Source organism: Hippoglossus stenolepis, chromosome 17, assembly GCF_022539355.2.
Source record: "Hippoglossus stenolepis isolate QCI-W04-F060 chromosome 17, HSTE1.2, whole genome shotgun sequence".
NCBI lineage: Eukaryota > Metazoa > Chordata > Actinopteri > Pleuronectiformes > Pleuronectidae > Hippoglossus > Hippoglossus stenolepis.
The window spans coordinates 4,089,526-4,110,863 of NC_061499.1; the positions used below are offsets into that span (position 1 = coordinate 4,089,526).

The 21,338-nt window shown below is 42.1% G+C and overlaps 4 protein-coding genes across 5 annotated transcripts; 3 read left to right on the forward strand and 1 right to left on the reverse strand.

Moving 5' to 3' along the window:
• Nucleotides 1–3: 3 nt before the first annotated feature.
• On the reverse strand, nt 4–5,971 carry fbxl6 (F-box and leucine-rich repeat protein 6). The gene is made up of 10 exons (XM_035183217.2): nt 5,866–5,971; nt 3,843–4,454; nt 3,142–3,300; nt 2,996–3,059; nt 2,669–2,800; nt 2,379–2,486; nt 2,170–2,283; nt 1,422–1,653; nt 921–1,164; nt 4–796 (listed from the first exon to the last, which is right to left on the reverse strand). The coding sequence occupies exons 2-10, from the start codon at nt 4,373–4,375 to the stop codon at nt 667–669; spliced, it is 1,716 nt and encodes a 571-aa protein (XP_035039108.2). The 5' UTR covers nt 4,376–4,454; nt 5,866–5,971; the 3' UTR covers nt 4–666.
• On the forward strand, nt 5,165–10,443 carry LOC118124963. 2 transcript variants are annotated; one of them, XM_035183215.2, is made up of 4 exons: nt 5,165–5,571; nt 6,758–6,808; nt 7,159–7,225; nt 7,407–10,443. In XM_035183215.2, the coding sequence occupies exons 1-4, from the start codon at nt 5,206–5,208 to the stop codon at nt 9,884–9,886; spliced, it is 2,964 nt and encodes a 987-aa protein (XP_035039106.2). In that variant the 5' UTR covers nt 5,165–5,205; the 3' UTR covers nt 9,887–10,443. The 2 variants fall into 2 exon arrangements, with proteins under 2 accessions (XP_035039106.2, XP_035039107.1); XM_035183216.2 differs by lacking the exon at nt 5,165–5,571 and adding an exon at nt 5,652–6,072.
• Nucleotides 10,444–10,636: 193 nt separating this feature from the next.
• LOC118124965 (solute carrier family 52, riboflavin transporter, member 2) lies at nt 10,637–15,584 on the forward strand. The gene is made up of 4 exons (XM_035183218.2): nt 10,637–11,243; nt 12,359–13,217; nt 13,327–13,450; nt 14,369–15,584. Exons 1-4 carry the CDS (start codon nt 11,114–11,116, stop codon nt 14,621–14,623), a joined length of 1,368 nt encoding a protein of 455 aa, XP_035039109.1. The 5' UTR covers nt 10,637–11,113; the 3' UTR covers nt 14,624–15,584.
• A 792-nt stretch (nt 15,585–16,376) lies between these two features.
• On the forward strand, nt 16,377–21,256 carry si:ch73-196l6.5 (riboflavin transporter 2). The gene is made up of 4 exons (XM_035183116.2): nt 16,377–16,626; nt 18,324–19,336; nt 20,309–20,432; nt 20,540–21,256. Exons 2-4 carry the CDS (start codon nt 18,342–18,344, stop codon nt 20,747–20,749), a joined length of 1,329 nt encoding a protein of 442 aa, XP_035039007.2. The 5' UTR covers nt 16,377–16,626; nt 18,324–18,341; the 3' UTR covers nt 20,750–21,256.
• Nucleotides 21,257–21,338: the final 82 nt, after the last annotated feature.

Consider the following 21,338-nt stretch of genomic DNA (forward strand, 5'->3'; position numbering starts at 1 on the left):
AGCTTTTCTTTTTCCATTTCTCATGTTGATGTACACGACAAATATACATTCATTTATTTCAAATGAAGCAAATACAATATAAACACATTTAGTTTTTGAAAAAAGTGTGAAGTGAGTGAGGCATTATCAGGTAATTGTGAAACATTACAACACAGGCCTCTGTTGGTCTTCATGCACATTCAGCTGAGAGAACAACACTCCCTAGTGGAAGGATATGGAAACTTGAACAGTTTTTAATTCCAATATTTCTTGACAAACGTTTGCCTGGAATTACTGTAACTTGGTCTAAAACAATAATGAAAGAAGTAAACATGTGTTGCTGCTGAATGTGTGAAAGAGGTTTTATGATTCCTTATTCTCAAACAGTGTAATTTATTCATTATATGCTTTAATTAAAGGGAACACAGAGACACTACATCATGTACATTTCAATAACAACAGGACACATGGAGACGATCAAAAGCTTCTGACTCCAACATGTAAATGTGACTCTTTAGACTACTAATGTAGACTGAGCTGTTAAAATGTGTGTAGCACCTGCAGGTTTTCTCACTGGATTGATGCAGCACTCTGCATCCGTTTGGTGTGAACAAACATATAACTTGGATAACATTATATACAAGTAAGAAAGTTTAAAGACATTCAAGTGTAAAATGAGTTCAGGAGCTACTCCAATTTGTCCAGCAGCTGGCGAATGTCTTCTGGGCCACGGTAAAGTCTCTTGACTCCTCTTGGCAGATAGCGGCAGGATGAAAGGTTGAGGTAATTAAGAGAAGTCATCCGGCCGACGACTGACCTGCAAGATACAAGTGCAGATAGATTTCTTATTACTCATGAAATCCTTGGAAAGAAAACATAAAACCTGCAGCACTCAGGATCAAAAATTTGATTCACGCCCAGTTCAAATTATACACGCGTACCTGAGGGCGGGGGGTGTGATCCTCGTTCCACTCAGGTTGAGTGAACGCAGCGTATCCGCCTCTGTGGCCTGCGCCAGGTAACTCATTGCTATCTCCAGGTCCTCCTCACCAAAGAGCTGATTTGCAATGTCGAGCTGTTGCAAAGTCTGACTCCACTTTTGTGTCACCATGTGAAGTCCCTTCTTATGTGAGGACAACCCGGTGTGGCTGCTGAAGTACTGTCCCCAGAACAGACACTCCAGCTCTGAGGGAAACCAGGGCAAAGTATTCGTTAGTTATTGGGTTTTGAAATAGAGCCCGACTGAGATGGATTTTTGGGGGCGATGCTAAATATATAAAAATATTTCTATAAAATTTTGACATCTACACACAGTTTTCTATTAAATACAAAAAAGATCAAACTAAGCTTTTCAGTATGGGCTCAAATGACACTTGAATCACACTTGAGTAACTTTATAAATTGAACAAAGTGAAAGTGTGGATTTCACGGGGTAGCCTTACCGGGACAGGGTAATGCTGCGAGACCCGATGGAGTTATTCGCGAACAGCCTCGCAAGTCCAGCACCCGCAGCTTGGTGGAGCTGTAGAGGATGTCCAACAGGTCTTTGTCGCTCATGTAGGAGTAAGACGTGGTTGCAATGCAAAGCTCCTCCAACAACGGGAAGCCTGAGGTTGAGTCGGCACCATTACGCATGGTCTTGTGCAGAGGTCGGACATTCAGCATACGGAAGGTCTGACAGGAGTTACAATGGATGGTCCATAGGTAAACACGGCAGTGTAATGATTCAGAGAGAAAAACAAGTCAAGACAAACTTCAGGGCTGCAGCTATAGATTATTTTGTGTGTCAATTCATTTCTTTTTGTAGATTTTTGCGTATGAAATGTCAAAAAAGGGGAAATGTCCATTACATTTTTATAACACATATGAAGGTGACTTTCTCACGTGTCTTGTTTGGACTGAAACATTCTGTTTACAATTATATACGACACAAAGAAACATCAAATCCTCTCATTCAAAACACTGGTATCATGAGAAATTAGAAATATTCACTGTTGATTGACTAATCAATTTGTTTTCATATGTGCACTAAAGCTGTAAAATGTATTATTTAAACTGATCAGTTTTTCCAGGTGGCACTACTACGCCTTCAAAGTAAGGAAGTTACAGTGTCAGGTAAAACATTAGCTTATAATTGCATTTGGACGTCACAATAGGGACATTGGCATAAACACGTTGAGGTTTTTTTACCTTGAGTTTGGGACATGCCGCCTGCAGAGCCTGGATGCAAATGGGAAGTTCACAGTCTTTGCTGTCGAGCCTTGTGTTGATCTCCAGCAAATCCAATTCAGGACAACAGCCCCTCTGGTCAATCAAACACAATGTGTTCATTTGTGCTCACTGGCTTTGATTGTGTGTAACTAATAAAGTAAATAATGTGGAGAGAGAGAGGGGCTTACAGTGAGGGTGGTCAGAAGTCTGTCATTCTTTAGTCCATGAGTGAACCAAATCTGCTTGATCTGGCTCCCATGATTCTCCAAGTACTCCAGGAGTCCATCAACCTGAAACTAGACAAAAACTAAATTGTAAAACTCTGTGTGTTAAATAAACACCGGAAGGGAAGTGGTAGGATGGTATATTCTGAACAATTTGGACATTATCCAGATATAATTCAGAGAATTTCTTCTAAACTTGAAGCTGTCAGGTAAACCGTGAAACTAACCAGTACATTTGATAAAAAGCTGCATACCTCTGAATACTGGAGATTTAGGCTCTGTAGCGACCGGCTGTGCAGACCAAGGCTTTGGAAGGCACTCGCTGTCAGGCCTGTGCAGTAAGAGAGTGTGAGGGAGCGAAGGTGAGGGCAGAACTGCGAAACAGCCTAAATATGATCACAATACAAATAGAAGAAAAACACACACAGATATAAATACAAAGTTTTACACTGAAAAACAACTTTATTTCTTAAGATTAAGAAATATGTTTTATTTATTGCACAGTATGAAAATTGTACAGTATATGTGAATATATATGATTATTAATAATGCTGAAAAATAAAAGTATTTTGACGACTCACCTCTACTGCGTAGTCATTGTTCTTTTTCCAGTGACAGAGAGAAAAGTCTCGTAGCTGAGAAAATCTGGAGAAAAGGGAATACAGCTGTTACGTCCTTTACAATCATGTAAATGTCAAAACTCTTCCATTAAACTAATAATATAAACCTGTTTTGCGCCAGCCAGTCAAAAGTCTCCTGAATCCTTTTCTCAGTTTTAGGGAGCTGTGTTTTCCCTGGAGCGATCCAGCAGTGACCCACGGTCACTTTACGCCACAGGACCGGGCTGGAGGCCGCGGCGTTCCACAGCCGACAGACCCTCCCCACCCTGCACCACACACACAGCAGACGAGAGGGATTCATTTCAGATCCCAAATTTTTATTATTATTTAAATTAATAGCACATTTATGTGTTTTTTCTGGTGTCTGACAAGTCAATCTATAGATTTGATCCATCCCTGGTTACAGCTTTTAAAATGGGAAGATACCATTGTTTGGTTGGTGTTCTACAGTAGTAAATTATGTGGATGTATGGCAGACAAACCAAGCAATGTGAAGACATTACATTGAGGTCTGTAAAACGTGATTAATATTAGTTTGACTCTTTTCAGACCCCAAGATTGATCAAGAGAATAATCAGCAATTGATCATGACATAATACTGTGTCCATAATCTTGTCATAGATGATGTTTACAACCTTTACTCCACATGTAAAACGTATTTTGCCAGTGTGGAATCATTAACTGGACATCATAGTTTTGTAAAACTCATATTATAACATATTCTATATTCTATGTTCTGTGCTTCAGTCTTAGTAGTTCATAATATACATTTTCAAAGTTGACATGAAATCAAACATGTGTTAAATACCTGCATAAAAATGGAACCGCTCCATCTTGGACGACCACCATCTGAAATATATTAACTAGCACCTCCTCAGGTAGACTTTCTCCCCATCTGTGATCCGCTGGCTTCTCTGGCACAAAAACAGCAGCGCCCTCTTCTGGTTTGGGGACAGGATTACTTGCCGGTTTAGGTTTGGCACGGACTGTGGGTTTTTTCTTCTTCTTTGCTGCTTTTAATTTCCCTTTAGCGAGCTTTTTCTTTTTGCCTCCCTTCTTTTGAGGCTTCCAGGCTGAACCATCATACTGAGAAGTGGAACTTGATATGACCAGTAGCATGTCTTCCCCTTGATGGACAGTGTAGCCAAGCCGGGCAGGCCTGGAGACTCGTGCCTTTTTTTTCTTCGTTTTTGCATTTTTTGGTTCCCCTGCTTTCCTCTTCAACGATGCCTTCTTCGACTTTGGTCCATCTCCTACTCGAGCTGTTTTATTTGAGGTACTTGGTGCAGTGTCGTCTTTTCTTTCACTGTGAGTCGAAGCTTCCGCTGCAGAGGAATCCATCGTGTGCTGCTATCTCGTCTTTATAGAGAGCTTCATTTCAAGAAAACCGGACATCTGGAGAGTAGTGACACATCAGCACCTGAAAACAGAATTAGAACATCATCAGTTATTAACAATCTACAGAGGTTAAGCACAATGTTACACACAGCGGTACCATCTAATGCAATACAGCAGAATCCTGCACCAGGGTCCAGTGTCTGTGTGGATATGTGATGAGGAGTCGTTATGCAGTTAATTGAATTGAATATGAATGAGGCTTTATCTACAGTACACTTACACCTGTGGCACATTTTAGTGGCACACAACAGGACGTCCCAGTAGTTAAAGATAACTAAGCAACTCAAGTACAATTTTGAGATACTTGTACCTCAGTTACCTTTTTGTAATTTATACACATCATGCTATTATATGCTTCTACCCAAGATGTATTACGTACCTTCATGCCACATTAATATAGTATAATAAACCATCCTGTATAAAGAGTATTAAGGATGCGGCAACTATATTCTCATTAGTATAGTTTCATAGATGTGTTGCTTATAGGTTTTGCTTATGCAATGAAAGCAACTGTCCTAAACCCAAAGATATTCACTTCACTACGACTAAGAAATGCATCAAATTTGCTATGTTGTGCTAATTTTTTGGGGCTAAATTAAAGAGCAACTTGCAGGGTACAGGTTTTACGGACTTGGCCTTGTTTGAAAATGATCAAATGGTTAAAGTGGAAAACTTCAGCATCGCTTTCTTATCCACGTCGCGTCATATTACGTCACACAAGGGAGACGACCTCCCTGTGAATCGTGAGGAACTTCAGGTCGCAGGTTGTGATCATGCCGAACTGCTGCGTGTGCGCGGGCTGCGCGAACTCCAGCCTGTCGGGCCACCGCGTCCACTGCTTCCCCGACAGGACGGCGAGCGAAGCCGGCTTCACGGCCTGGCTGCGCTTCGTGCAGGAGAGGAGACCGGAGTTCACCGCGCGATCCGTGAGGAAGAACACGGTGGTGTGCGGCGTCCACTTCACGGAGGAAGACTACGACCCCCGTGAGCTGATGAAGCACCGGATGGGGTTCCGAGAGCAGAACCGAGTGAGGCTGAAACCGGACGCGGCTCCTTCGATCCACGCCGCGGCTGCGTCGGGGGAACTCGCCGCTGCAGCTTCGGACTCCGGCGCTTCGCAGAAACACGACCTGAGCCCAGTGAGTGGTGTGTTGTGTCTGTTGTTGTTATGCTAGCTGCCATGTTTGTTAGCATGCTGCATTGATTGTGTAGCAGCCTGCTTCTTTACAGGGATCACTAGCTTAAAAAATGCTAACGCTAACAGTGGCTGTAAACGTTTGGCTAAGCTAACCTGTATTGTAACCAGTTACCAAACAATATCGTCATATAACATAACATAAACCAAGACATTGATATTGCAGAAGAGTTGCGGAAAATTATTTCTAGCCATAAAAACGAGCATTTCTTGTCCTTTGTTATTGTTTTGACGTTACCTGCTGATAGCTCCTGCAAACTAGCTAGTCGTCGTCCCACAATGCATCAGTCGTCCGCCCTGTGATTGGTGGAAGGATCGGCAACAGCCCTCCTTCTGTAAAAACTGTCCAATCAGAGGCTGTTTAACTTCTCCTTATCCAATCACCGGCTGAGCTCCCTGTCCGTGCCCCTCCGCCACGAGAGGAGCGAGGGTGTTGTAGCCTGCGGTGAGAATTCATTGTTTTTAAATCCGTGTTTTTTCTTGTTTCTACACATGAAACTATCCGGAAACTCCTCAGCTGCTCGGCTCCGGTGTTGTTTTCTTTTTGTTGGTGTGTGTTGTGCTCAGTTTCCCCGCAGCTCAACGTGGGCGCTAACTTTTTTTTAGCAAAGTAGCTCCCAAGGCTAACATTAGCATACAGGGGGCATTAGAGAATTCTCTCTCTCATTTGCAGATGTTGTGTAGAAGCTTTTAAATGTAGTTGTGTCAGAAGCAGTAAACCACGTGGACTGACTTGTGTTGTTTTTGTTTATTTGGATTTAACAGGAAACAAAGTGTGTAGATGTTGTTGCTCACACATGTTTCCACCATCAGGTTCCTAAACTCACAGTCAACTCATGACTAACAACTGTGCATAGTTTTGTTTTGTATTTAACATTTATATTTTACAGTCAGCTCTTTCTACTTTTCTTTTAATTTAACTATTGCACTGCTGAGCTGAGCGGTTTCTTCCTGTCCAACACATTCCATTGTGGTGATTTGATGAGGGAGCTCCTCATATTTGTGTTGTCTCATTACAGCATAACATAATTCAAGAGCATCATCTAAACTATTCAGATATTTAGGTACTGAAGTTAAGGAGAATGAAAACAAAATGCTGCAAACTGTTAACAACTTGTTTTCTTTGTTAGGAAAGAATGGAGGATTTGGCCAGTGACTCGTTGTCGGGGACAACACCGAAGGTACGACCCTTGTTTCTGTTTCTTCTCCTCCCTCAAACGACATTGACTGAAAAGTCAATCTGCTTGTGTTCAGTGCCTCTGATGCGGTTTTGCTTGTAATAGTCTTTCCTATTGTATTATATTGTTTATGGTCTATAAAGGCAAAATCAAAAACAGTGAAAATGGCAATAATAGCCTAAGACTCTTAAGGGTTGATATAAAAGTGTTGATGTACATTTAACAACATATTCAAATTGACTGTGTGATTAGACATTGGTGACAATTAGAAATGACAAGCAAGCATTTTGTCATGATGTTCACATTCCCCTTTGAAACTTTACTAATGTGTTTTCCTCTTTTAAACTTTACAGAACAAAATGGAGGAGGGCGAAGGTTTCTCTCTGTGTGGAAAAGAAGTTGTAGCTGAAGCTAATCTGAGTAAGATGAAAACATTGACCATGTAGTAAAATGACTGTGTGAGCTGATTATCTATAACTTAATTATTGTTGGTGTGAGAATATTTTTTTTAGCAACCTTGCTTCCTCTTCATTCAAAATCTGCAACCTCACCTCTGAAGTATTTTCTCTCTAATCACTTGCTGTCGTCTCTGTCTTTTCAGGAGATGAGTACTATTGGAAGCTTGTTGCCGATTTCATTGGGCCTCAGTCGGGGGAGGGATTGGAGCTTGAACAGACGAAATGCAAGAACAGACTTCTGATTCAAGTGGGACTCATGAGAGAGGATAATAATTTCCCGTGGACTGCCGTTGTTAATTGGCTCAAAAACATTTTCCCCAGGCACTATGCTGCTGATTTCCGTCGGTTGGTTGAAAGAGGCATTGCGACAACTTTGAGTCTGGGAGCTGTAGCGAGACGGACCTTCATGGCATCGGATGTCAATTTTAACTTTGTTGGCCCCATATGTGATAGCATTGGAGTTGAACGACCACATCTTTTGGAAATGAGGGATTTTTCAGAGAGAGCGCAATCGATGGAAGTCACAAATGGATTGATTCTTGAGCTGAGCAACTTTGTCACGAGGGAGAAGCTCGCCCCGGTCATCATAGTAACTTGGCTTAGAAACTTCAACCGGGAGTTTTGCAAGAATGGGAATATTCAAAGTGCTTATAAAGTCCTTAAACCCAAGATAAAAAAGGTGAAATTTTGCTACCATAATTATGAAACCAGAAGTCACAGGAGGAATGCAGCGATGGAGAATCTGCTTCAAAGTCCATTTGAACTGGTGTGGGGAAAAAAGCCCAGGTTTCTTCAGAAGAAACGCATGAGAAGAGATAGCAATCGTGAAAGAGTTAGAATCAAGGAAGAATATGAGAGCTTTGAAATCATGCCAGGTGAAGGTTCTGGGATGGACCGAGGGGTCGTGAAGAAAGTGACAGTGAAAGAACACGTCTCTTTACGAGAAGAAAGCGATGAGGGTCTGGAAGGATCCAGCAATGGAGAGGGAATCTTAGACGTCCGACGGCCCCTGACGCTGCTCGACATCACAATGCTGTCTGTTCACAAGCTGTCAAAGGTGTACGGTGGCAAAACTGCAGAATGCAAACAACTTTCCTTGGACCTCCTCAAAAATCACTTTGCTCTGACATGCAAGGAGCATCCAGCCATGGCAGAGTTTGACAACAAAGTCAATTTGCTCGGTAAGGAGATCTCACTGGTTTCTCCTGTGAACTTTATACACTACAACGCCAATTTCCTTGTTGACGTACATGATGCAGTTGAGCAACACATTTTGAACTTTGAAAGAGAGATCACTCTCTCAGCGGGAGAGAATCTAGGCCGTGACAAGCTTCCAAAATTCAAGGGGTTTGTGAATCTGCAAGAAAGTGCCACCTCACGCTACATCCACATGGCTTCTAATATCCTTAGCCCTCGAAACACGGATTGGCAGAACTCCCAAAATCACTGGATCGCCTTCTGCGAGGAAAAGAACAACCCGTCCAAGCTCGCAGCAAATCAGTCAAACAAATTCAACAACTACTTTGAAGCCGCAGCGGGTCTTATCCACCATCACAAGGAGGTTGCTCTCTTCTTCTCTGACGTGCTGTCACTGAACAACGATGATTACTCAAACGTCATTCTTGAGAGCGTTGCTGCCGACGCCAATGATTCCATGATTCAGTGCCTTGTGTGCGTCCTGGCCATCATTTACTGCAAAATCCTCGGCCCGTACTGGCAGCTTTTAAAAAGTGGAGGCGAGTTCTCGCTCTTTAGCCAGTACATGCTCCGTCTATACCAAAGGTTCCTCGATTGGTCCAAAGATCCTTCAACTCTGCTGGAGCCGGAAGAGATTACAAACGTTTTTCTGCAGTGCCCATCGCAAGAGAAAACCTTTGATGGCGTGTTTCATTACTGTGGTGAGTGGCACACAAATCGGGACCTGATCAAAGCTTGCCTGAAGAGGGCGATAAAGATTATTGCAGGCGTCACTGAGGATCACCTGAAGAATTTCCTGCCGGGAGGAACATTTTCCCAACTCCCATCACCAGATTTAAGCTTGCAACTGGCGAGTTGCACGTTCTCCGTCCTGATGGCGAAATATCCCATCAGCCATGTGTACCCTTACAAGAAGAAGAGATCTGACAAGTCCCCGAAACCCTCCTCACAGAAGAGCTTGCCCCTGGAGAGCTCCCAGGAAGAAGAAGGCCGCTCTGGTTCGTTGGATAACAGCTCTGATGAATCTTGCGGTGGTCAAGCTAAGAAGAATACACACTCTGGCCAACAAGATGATGGAAGCAGCAGTAAAAGAGAAATTTCAGTGAGAGTACAAGAAGAGACCGAGGAGAACATGGACAGTAACTACATCACGTCCACAGTGAGGACAAACGGAGGGCCGTGCATGTCGCAGCAAGACGTCGACAGAATGATGCTGCGCTTTGACGGGAAACCCCGGCAGGAGAAACGAGAAGCGATTCGTTGCGAGATACTGTACCAGAAGATGATTCTCAACAACACGAGCACACACTTGAATGGCATTTTCCGCAACTCCACCGAGATGGTAATGAAGCTGAAGCTTGCACTTCCCAGAATCAAACCTGGGTTCTCTCTGGTTTTGGCTCCTAAAAAGACAAACCCAAAGTAGGTGTTCGGAGAAGCGAGTGCAGCTGCAACTGAGCAGAGAGAAAGCAGCAGCACGGGGGGGAACTTGAGGGACAGAGGCTGTTGAATGACTCGTGCAGAGATAGGATTGACTTGTGTATCATTCTGTTTATGTCATGTTGAGCTGTGCACCAGTGAGCTCATGTTTGTTTGCCTGTTGCCTTTGCTACCGACGCAGAAAAAGACTTAAAGGAAGTTATATTTTCTCTTGAAGACAAACAAACCGCTGCTTCCTCTTAAAATGCAAAACTGACAGATTCCATGTGACGGGTCTTGTGATGCCGGGCTTGTTTGAGGCCATTAGAGGGAAATTTTGTTTGATTTGTAACTTTTATTTCTGATAACACTGAACTATTTCATTTACATGGTGCTGGATACTAGATAATACACAATAAACGTGTGTGTGTGTGTGTGTGTATATATATATGTGTTTAGACCAAGATTTGACCTGTTGTGATCATGCAGAGGTCAACAGTAACTACTGTTGAGCTAAAAGATGTGCAATCAATGAATCACTGTCAAAATAAACACCTATGTTTATATGTGTATATATATTTTTTGTCAACCTTTGTGATAAAGTAGAAACAGTTAAACAAACGTCTTCTCGTCGATAGGAGAGTTAAATGTTACAGAACAGCCTCAGCTTCAGTTCCTCTGGACACAAAGGACATCTGAGGTTGCGTCACATCACATGATGCATTCAGGAGCATCGGTAAAATTGACGAATCTACTAAACCTGGTACAATAACGTTATGAAAGTCTTGTGCCAAGGTCGACTGAGTAGTTTAAGTTAAAGGAATGTGTTATTTTTACTATTCAGTTTGGGAACAGACTTAGTATTGGGACATATTAGTAGCCCCGGGGAATAGCTTGATGGAGAAATAAACTTCACCACTGACGAGTAGCAGACTTTAGGTGATCGGATACAAGGTAGTCTTCAAAATAAATGAAACAATATAGAGCAGCTGTGTCACATGGAAACCTGAACAAATAAAAGCATTAATGGGACAATAAATTCATTCACGAGGGGTCCGTGAAGGCAGCAGGAAAGGAGGGGCGGGGACGTCAATCATTGCTCCAGCCGCGCGTGGAACCGTCACACTTGTTGTTTGCGTCTCATCCACATCCACGCGAGACCATTTCCCCCCCACACCCACACCCACACCACCACCGAGTCCTCCCGGTTCCTGTGGCCGGAGTTGGAGGCACCATGTCCGGCCGCTGGTGGAGCAGCGCCACGGTGACCCACGCGCTCACGGCTCTGTTCGCCATGGGCTCGTGGGTTTCCGTCAACAGTCTGTGGGTCGAGCTGCCGGTGGTTGTCCGTGTCCTGCCGGAAGGTCGGTGATTCTCCCGCGTGTCCGTCGTTGTTACAGTCCGTTGTCTTTCATGGCTCTTCTGTTTTCAACGTGTTATTGTGGTTTCACTCGGTGCTAAAGTCAAGCTAGCGACACATTTAACTGAAGCCCACCGGAAGTGATGTCGTGTCTCTGGTGGGAACCGAGTTAATTCAAAAATACTTGTAATACTTTAAAGTACTCGGATACTTCACTTCACTAAAGCACACTGACAAATACTCCATTAATTACAAGTTAGAGTAAAAACTACTCATGGAAACAAACATAAGATTTATTAGTGTCACTAGAGGACAATTAGCTGAGTCGCAGCAGTAAAACGAGGTGGTAATAATACAATAAAGTAATCAGATAAGTAAACGTGCAATATAAAGATAAAGATAAATCAAAGTATCAAAGGTGTGTACAGATAAAATAAAGTACAGAGTTTACACAGTGTGAACTAACATTGAAATATCAAATATTTTAACTGAATATTTTTATCGCACCAACCATTTTTCACACTTTTATGTAAGAAAATAAAATCTATTTGACTCAATTACAAACAACACCCCACAACAAAGACTATTTTTAGCACTGGACCAAATTTTATAATTTATAATATGTTTTGTATGAAAAGAGTTAATGAAGTTGCCAAATATAAGTATTGGAGTACAATAGTTTATTTTGCTAAGGAGTATGAAACTAGTATAAAATGGAAACACTTGAGGAAAATACATATAAATTGCTAGTATATTGCATCATCAAGTACAGCACTTGAGTAGATGTACTTAGTTACTTTCCACCACTGATTGAAACATGTATTTTAATGTAACCAAGTACATTAAACTTCTCATCTGACATCTGACAACCACAGGCTGCAACAACCGGTCAAAAGTCATCACGTATAAATATTAAGTCATATATTTATCTTATCAAAACGAGAACAATATAATCAGAAAAACATCTTAAGATTGAGAGAACACAGATAAAAATAAAACAATAAATACAAATACAAAAAAAACAGATAAAATCTAAAAATATATCCAATATATATATATATATATATATATATATTTTTAAATATGACCCTAACTGATATTCACCTTCTCTCGTCTCAGGGTGGAACCTCCCTGCCTCCCTCTCAGTGCTCATAGCGTTTGGGAACCTGGGTCCCATAGCAGTGACGATCACCCACCACTGTGCTCCGGGGCGTCTGAACGAGCGCCTGGTCATCCACTGCATCCAGCTGCTGGCCGTGGTGGCGTCCGCTCTCCTCGCCGTCTTCTGGTCACACACTGTCACGATAGCGGGAGAGGAAAGGTCGCTGCCGTTCCTGCTCTTCACCTTCGTGCTGTCTCTGGTCTGCTGCACGTCCAACGTCACCTTCCTGCCTTTCATGTTTCGTTACCCCCCCCAGTATATCCGTACGTTTTTCATCGGTCAGGGCCTCAGCGCCTTGTTCCCGTGCATCGTGGCCTTAGGACAAGGTGTTGGCAAGCTGGAGTGTAAAACGGTGAATGGGACAGTGCATCCAGAGTATTTAGAAGAGAGCTTTCCCGTCCAGAACTTCTTCTGGTTCTTGTTTGTCATGCTGTCGGTCTCGGCTGCAAGCTTCCTGGCTTTGACACGGAGGCAGGTGGAATCGCCGCCCGACGAACCGCCACAGGCGTCAGACGCCGCGGAGGCGGTGAAGAACGGAGACGAGACGCACCCTCTGCGTAACGGAGGGACGCCGGTGTCTGAGGAGCAGGTGCAGGTGGAGGAGCAGCAGCCACCGGCTCAGACCTTCTGGACGTCACACAACATCTACCTGCTGGCGCTGCTCGCCGTCTCCAACGCCCTCACCAACGGGGTCCTGCCATCCGTGCAGAGTTTCTCCTGTCTGCCCTATGGCATCATGACCTTTCACCTCTCCGTGGTCTTTGGCAACATAGCAAACCCCGTGGCCTGCTTCCTGGCCATGTTTTTTGTCCTCAGGTGAGATCATGTACAATCAAACACATACAAACTGAACATATAAACTGTGTGTAATCATTTTAATGTTGATATTTGTGACCATTTGTTTCCTGCTGTGCTTTGTTTGTAGGACGGCCACAGGTCTGGGCTTCTTGTCCTTAGCGGGGGGAGTGTTCGCTGCATATCTCGTGGCGTTAGCAGCTCTCAGCCCCTGCCCTCCACTCCTGGGAAACCCTGCTGGCGTGGCTTTAGTGGTGAGTGGTCCTGCTCATTTCGAGGCTTTGTTGTCAAGAAGTCAAAGGTTTTATTTGATACACGTGGTTTAAAGAATTTACTCATACAAGAAATTTGCGTAATAGAACATCTTAATTTAAGATAGAAAATATATGCATAAATCAAGAAGATTTCAAGTCTGAGCAAACATTCAATGATGTATTTTGGTACTGGACAGTGTTTGATACTTGGTGCTGTGGACTCCTTTCAGTCAATAAACAAAAACAAAATTATGAACAAGTCCTATACACAGTATGTCACACAAAAAACATGCATATGTCATTTTCCACACATTGATTTGTATTAGTGTGCACCACATGAATAATCTGAATCTCAGGGTGACTGATATAAGATCAAGACTTAACAACAAGGTGAAACACTTAATAATAATTTAAAATGGTAAATGGACAGTATCTATAAAGAGCTTTACCACTCAAAGCACTTTTCATTCACACAAACATTCATACAGTGCGTCTATGTGCAGCACTTTTCTCTATGAGAAGGGAAATTTGGGTTTAGTGTCAGGCCCAAGGACACTTCGGCATTCAAAATGGGGAAGACTGGGATGGAACCCCCAACCTTCTGGTTAGAGGACGACCGTTCTACCCCCTCTATTTAGGTTGTTCTTTTTTTTTTTTAGATAACATAATTTAATAATAATATATGATAATATTTTCATTCTAAAATTGTATGTTTATTTAATTCCCTTTCTGTGATCATTATATTATATTTATAATGGATAATTGATCACCATGAAAAATATGAATGCAAATACTTTTTTCTGCCTTTTGTAAATAAAGTATCTAATGCCCCCGGTGGCAGATCATAAACACACAGAGGTGTCTCCTGGTTCTCCACGTCCACTTCTGACCTCAGCCTGGTGCTTGTGCCCCCTACAGGTCGTCTCCTGGATCATCTTCACCGGCCTCTTCTCCTACCTGAAGGTGGTGATTGGGACTTTGCTTCACGAGAAGGGTCACGCGGCCCTGCTGTGGTGTGGCATCTTCATCCAGGCCGGCTCCCTTATCGGGGCGCTCAGCATGTTCCCCCTGATCAACGTCTACCACGTGTTCGCCAGTGCTCAGGACTGTGTGGATAACTGCATTAAACAGGAGATATTTAATAACTCCAGTCTTTATACGAACGGCTCCTGAGTGAAACAGCAGATCTGCCTCGGCCTCATTTCTACTGAGGATCACGCCACCTACCTACGAGGCATCCTCCCCTGACTCGAGGCCCCCGAGCCTGTGGGAAGTGAAAACACGATAATGGGAGCACTGTGTTTCTGCACGTTGACCGAGGGGATGTAACACACGTATGATGCAGTTACACCACAAGGGCTTTGTGTGGTCTTTTATAATGAATCACTGTAGTTGAAGTCGGAGCCACAGCTGCTGATGGAAGTTTTCCCATTTTGATCATGTGAAAAGTTATTTACTCAGGGACACAATAATGAACTTGTTCGTCCACATTTGCTATTGAGTATTGCGAAAGATGCAAACTACTACAAGCGGTGCTTATTGTTTTTATTTCATTTTCAAATGTCCGACCTCATCTTCCTACATCTACAGGTCAGTGAGGCCGGAATCAGTATTACTAAAACTGTGACGCAGTAACTTCAGACATACTCTTCAAAGATGCTGTGACGTTTCTTCTTTCAAACAATGTTTAACTTTGTTTTCTCGTAATGTTTTATGAAATAGTTTTACATGATTTTGCTGGTTGTTCATTCTGGGATGTTCTGCCACCTGAAGGGAACAATATCTGTCCGTGATGAATAGCAAAGCAATTAGTGAACGGTTTTGGGAAGCAAGGGATTTTTATCAAGTCAATCTTTGATATGCAACGTGACCCTTGTGAGGTAAATGTGTTACCTGACTACAGAACAGATGTGTTCCTGCATTAAACTAAAAGGAAAAGATAACATCTGTCAACCGTGCCTCAACTTTATGGCTGAAATCCTGTTTTTTTTTGTTTTTTATCTTTTCAATGATATATCAGCTGTTTTTATGTTAATTTTTCACAAATGTGGCCTTTTTGTTGTTGATTTAAAAAAAATGATTGTAATGGAAACATACATTGTGACATTAAACGGCTGATGTTGGTGAACAAAGATGATTTGTTGAAACTGTTCTTTGCATTATTACAGAGAAACAAACACTGATATTAGCTCAGTTAAGATTAATACAGTGTAAAGTAATATGAAATCGAATATTACTAGAGTTCATACAAACAAGGAAAAACAAACAATTCTCTACTTTATGTAGAAATATAAAAAAAAGAATGAAGTGGATAGATATGACTTTATTTATAAATTGAACTTGTGATGGTACTTTAATGTAATTAATCATTTGCTGTACATTGTTACCACAGGTGGAAATGATCACAAAGATAAAAAGAATAATTTATAAATGAGCTTTATTTGTTAGTAAAACTCATAACATCTGATAAGAAAAACTTGACTGAAAAGTGTTCGAACAGTCTGACTCTGTCCAAAGTTTAACAGCATTTTACAACAACACCACCAAAGCTCAGCAACACGTCATTTTACAAATTCTGAAGTGTAACAGAAATAATGTATTTTTATCTCTAAACTGCACCGACTCTTGATAATAAAGAAAATAATGTCAAACTATTCTTCACAACACTTGGAAAACGATTGTCAGCTTATGATCTCTGGACTTATCTCACATTTGCTCTTGGTAGTTCGAGTTTTTTTGTTTTTGAATGATTACATAACGTTATAATAATCTGTTTTCTTTTCTGAAACAATGAATTAGGGATTTTCTAATACTTTGTGCGTCGCTACTCAAACGATGAATTGTGTCGTTGTGCAACTGAGCGGCCGTAAACACCTCTGCTCCCATGATCCCCTTAAGCAGAATTAATAAATTCTGCAGATTCTTGAGTGGCTCCCTCAGATGTTGTTGCCTCAGGAATCACAAATCTGTGATTGAGAGTCGTGATGATCTGAAGTCCGGACGGGGACGGAGCTTGAGGTTAAGACGCTGACTAGTTAACCAAACATTTGTCATGGTTGGCTACGTGGTCTCACACCCACTCGTCCACAGGAGGGTTTGATCCCCGGCGCACACACACACTTTACTGCACAGGACTGTGGCTCCTCTCTCTCTGCAGAGATCTCTCCACCAGACGTGTGAGTATCGTCAGGGATGCAAACTTTCATCTTTTTTACATTAATCATTTGAAGTTGCTGTAAAAAGAGAAAAGGAGGAGACGTGTGGATTTAACTTTTTTCTACTTATTATTGATGTTTTCAAATTTTGCAGATTTGATATATTATATTGTTATGTTCTTGATCTGTCTGCCTTTCAAAGACATTTCTTTTTGATCTTTATGATTGCACTTCCAAAACTAATTGATAATTCTTCTCACACAACGCAGGACTCTCTGTATTATTTTTGCCTCTATGGTTTCTTTTTCAATAAACAATGTACTGGTCAGATGTTTTCTTAGGTTATGTAATAGTTACCAGTATAGCAGCTGGTCATGCTCCATGTTGTAGGTTTAACCCACACGCTGCCTGCGATCAAATGAAATAACTTGAACACTTTGCACCGGAGGTTTTTCAACATTTAATCTATAATGTTTCACGTCATGTGACCGTCTGAGAATCTGCACATGATAAAAGGTTAGATGTCTACTGAAGAAAGAAGAGACCGTATCTTTAGACAATAAACAATACACATTAACCACATGTAGGAGTCACAGATTGAACCTTTAGGAAGAGTTGGAGGAGAATTCTTCCTCCTGGTGACACATTAATGTTGAGTTAACCCTTTGTTGACTGGTATTTACTCACTGTGAATAATTCTCAGTCTCTGCTCAGCAACAAAGGACGAGACAAACAAACACACGCCTGTTTGTTGTTGTTCCTTATAAGGACATAGATTTACTATAATGACAAACCTGATCCAACTCCTGATCCACACCATGAGCAGACTTTACAACTCTCTTTCATCTTAAACCTCAACTCTTATAAATACACACTTTAGAATACCTTTACTAATTTGTTTTGATTTGGTATTTGAACACATTGTTTTTAGAACATTGAGGTTGAGATCCTCAAATGTAAAGAAAAACTTATTTTCAAATGATTATATCTAATTATTTCCTCCTAAAGAAATTATTGCTGAAAACTTTAACTTTATTTATAGATGTTGAAATGTTTAATTATACTATGCTTACATACAAACAAGTTTCACATTTCTGACTTTCTGTGCACCTCAGACTCAGATTTACCAGCAACCAGCATGTATCAACATGCATCGTCCGTTCTTTAGTTAATAAACAAAGTCTGACATAATCAGGAAATGTTTCTGTGCGTGGATTTTCAAGAAATGTTATATTTCTGCAGCCAAATGTTCTTGTTGCAGAATTTCCTAGCGTTTGAGGATGGCTAACTAAATGTTCTATAATGAGCAACAGCCAGCAGCTATATAGTTTATGGCTTGAATAGATAAAGAATAAAGTTTAACATCCGTTACATAAGAAGACAAAGAGTCAGCAGCCTGGTGGCCCTGGGAGCCTAAACGCACTTTGAGCTAAATGCTAACTTTAGCATGCTAATATATGTATAACAACAATTTTAACATGTTCTCCATCTTGGCTAAAGACTGTTTTTACTGTCTAAATACAAAAAACAACAGAGACAGGTTTTCAATATAAGACAAATTAAATTGTTTTCCTGATATGGAGCTAAACGAATAAAGGATTTTTAATCAAAGGAACATCAAAGCCAGAACTTAATTTCTTGAAAATGGTCAATTGCATTATGCTATTTAAGGTCGGCATCTATTTGACAAAGAAACTTGACTTTTTGTCTTTTTCTAGAGGAAAACCATCTGAACCATGTCGCTCCTCACGCACCTGTTGGCGGTTCTCTTCGGGATGGGCTCCTGGGTTTCCATCAACGGCCTGTGGGTGGAGCTGCCCCTGATCGTCCCCCAGATCCCCGAGGGATGGTACCTGCCCTCCTACCTCTCGATCCTCATCCAGATGGCCAACGTCGGGCCTCTCTTCGTCACCCTGATGCATCGCTTCCGGCCCGGCGCCCTGAATGAGACGGCGGTCATATACGTGATCATCGTTCTGGGCACCGTGGCCAGTTTCCTGCTGGGTTTCTTCTGGAAGGAGACGGTTGTCGTGGCAGGCGTCAGTCGCAGTGTCGCCCTCCTCGTCTTGACTTTCTTCCTCGCTACCGTCGACTGCACGTCCTCCGTCACCTTCCTGCCCTTCATGATGCGCCTCAAGCCTCAGTATCTAACCACCTACTACATTGGGGAGGGGGTGAGCGGCCTGCTGCCTGCTCTGGTGGCTTTAGTCCAGGGCGTTGGCGTGGTCCACTGCTTAAACAACACACAGTCTCTGAACCACAGCCTGAACGGCTCGGTGACCTTTGACCTCCAGGCCCAGTATCAGCCAGCAAACTTCTCGGCTGAGGTGTTTTTCTTCTTCCTGAGCGCCATGATGCTGGTGAGCCTGGGGGCCTTCCTGCTGCTGAACTACCACCCCGCCGTGGCCCGAGAGCATCCCACCGGCCGATACACCAACGGCGTGAAAGAGAAATCGCAGAAAAACAGACAGTTGGTCGAGCAGAAGCCGATGATGGATCCGTACAAACCCCCGAACCAGAACAGTTTTGGCACCGGCGCTTACAGCTGGATGCAGGTGCTCTACATCTTTGTGATTCTGGCCTGGGCCAACGCTCTGACCAACGTGGTGCTTCCCTCGGTGCAGTCGTACTCTTGCATGCCGTACGGAAACAAGGTCTATCACCTGTCAGCCACCATGGCCGCCGTGTCCAACCCCCTGGCCTGCTTCATCGCCATGTTCCTCCCGATAAGGTCAGTGGTCGTCAGCTGTAATCGACACAATAAAGGGCTCATGGTCAGAAACTGTTATTTAAAAAAGTTAGTATTTATTTCTATAACCTCAAAATCACAACTTTGCCTTTGAGGCTTCAGCATAAAAGGAAAACTACCGATAAAGAATAAACCCCAGGAGGCGCTAGAGGAAAATAAAGTACTTATGTTATTTTATTTTTGTAAAATGTGAGTTTTATCATTCTTAAATGTTTTTTTGTTGTTTTTGTGCAAATAATATGAGTGAAATGTAGTTTCCAGAGACTGACATTGATTGTGAAAATGTTGATTAGAACTTTTCACTAAGAAAGAGTCAATAAATTGAATTAGGAGGAATCTGTCAATCTTTGCCGACACAAAGTTTAATGAAAGAATAACGAGAATGTCGCTTCGATTAATAATAAACTAGCCTCTTAATTCTGGGGAATTTCAAAGAACCACTTCCTGGAAAGTCATCATTGGGAGGTCATGCTTCTCCGTCAGTTCATTGGTTGGTTTATTTATTAGTTTGTCAGCAGAATTACACAAAAAACTAGTTAATAGTTTCCAACAAAACTTGATGGAAAGATGGGACTCAGGCCAAGAAGGATCCAACTAAAGTTTGTGGCTCATCCAGGAACTTTTCTTTACTTTCTTTTGCGAAATCGGGCGACGGTATCTTCACCAATTTGAACAGAGAGTGATTAACGGATCTGGACGAAACAAATCACACGTATTTAGACGAGTAAAATCTACGATCTGATGCAACTTGGATGAATTTAAGGGACTGTTGGTTCATTCCAGTTAACATTTAGATGCACTTTGCTCCTGCACCACTCAGACTTTCCACAGATTCTTACTGTTCACATTGTGCTGCTACACATTGTCAAACCCGGGTTTTGTGCAGTGATGCTTTTGTCAAATAACAGTAGATCCTGGCTCCAGAATCAGATCTGAACCTGTGTGCCCCCACAGATCCCTGCTGCTGATGGCAGCTCTCACCGTGGTCGGCACTGGAGCTGGAGCTTACATAATGGGCACGGCGGTGCTGAGTCCATGTCCTCTGCTGGTTAATGATACCTCGGGTGGTGTCATCATAGTGAGTACACTCTCAAGTTACACATCTTCTTATAAACCAGTGAAAAGACGAGATAAAGGAAGGAATCCAGTTTGGGAATGTCCTGCCCTCCTGCCTCTGCCCCACAGGTGTTGGCCTGGATCGTCTTCATCCTCACTCTGTCCTACGTGAAGGTGATTATCGGCGTGATCCTGCGTGACGAGGGCCACAGCGCTCTGGTGTGGTGCGGAGCTGTGGTGCAGTTGGGCTCCCTGCTGGGGGCCGTGACCATGTTTCCACTGGTCAGCGTGTACAGCTTCTTCTCATCGGGGGACCCGTGCAACACAAAGTGTCCCTAAACTATGAGCATGCACTGATTTCCCTTCTGACTTCAGGGGAAACGACGTGAGAATCAATTTGAAAGACTTGTTCCTCCTCGTGATGTATAAACATGGAGACGTTTGAATTTCATTTGTTAGAAAAACAAAAAGTACGATGTAATTTGAATATATACTTTGTTATAAATGTGTCTGTAGATCTCTATTTACATTTGTTGAAAACTTAAACCTTTGCCAGGAGTAAAAGTCCATTTAACAGACAAATTATCAACGTAAGTATTGAATAAAATTATAAAAATGAAAGAAGAAAATTTGTGATTAAAGTTATTCACAATTCACATTTCAGCACAAAAGGAAAACAACCGATAAAGAATAAACCCCAGGAGGCGCTAGAGGAAAATAATAATTTCAAACTTCCTTTACTTCCTTTACTTAACTGTGTGAGGCTTTTCTTTCTTATTTGTCTATAGACTGAACTGAATTGAATTGACCGGTTTGCTTGTAACTGAATGAATAACTTTTTTATTGAGATGTGTTTTAATCCTGTTGTTTACTGATGATATATTATATTATATTACATATTACATATACTACATTTGTAGACACAATG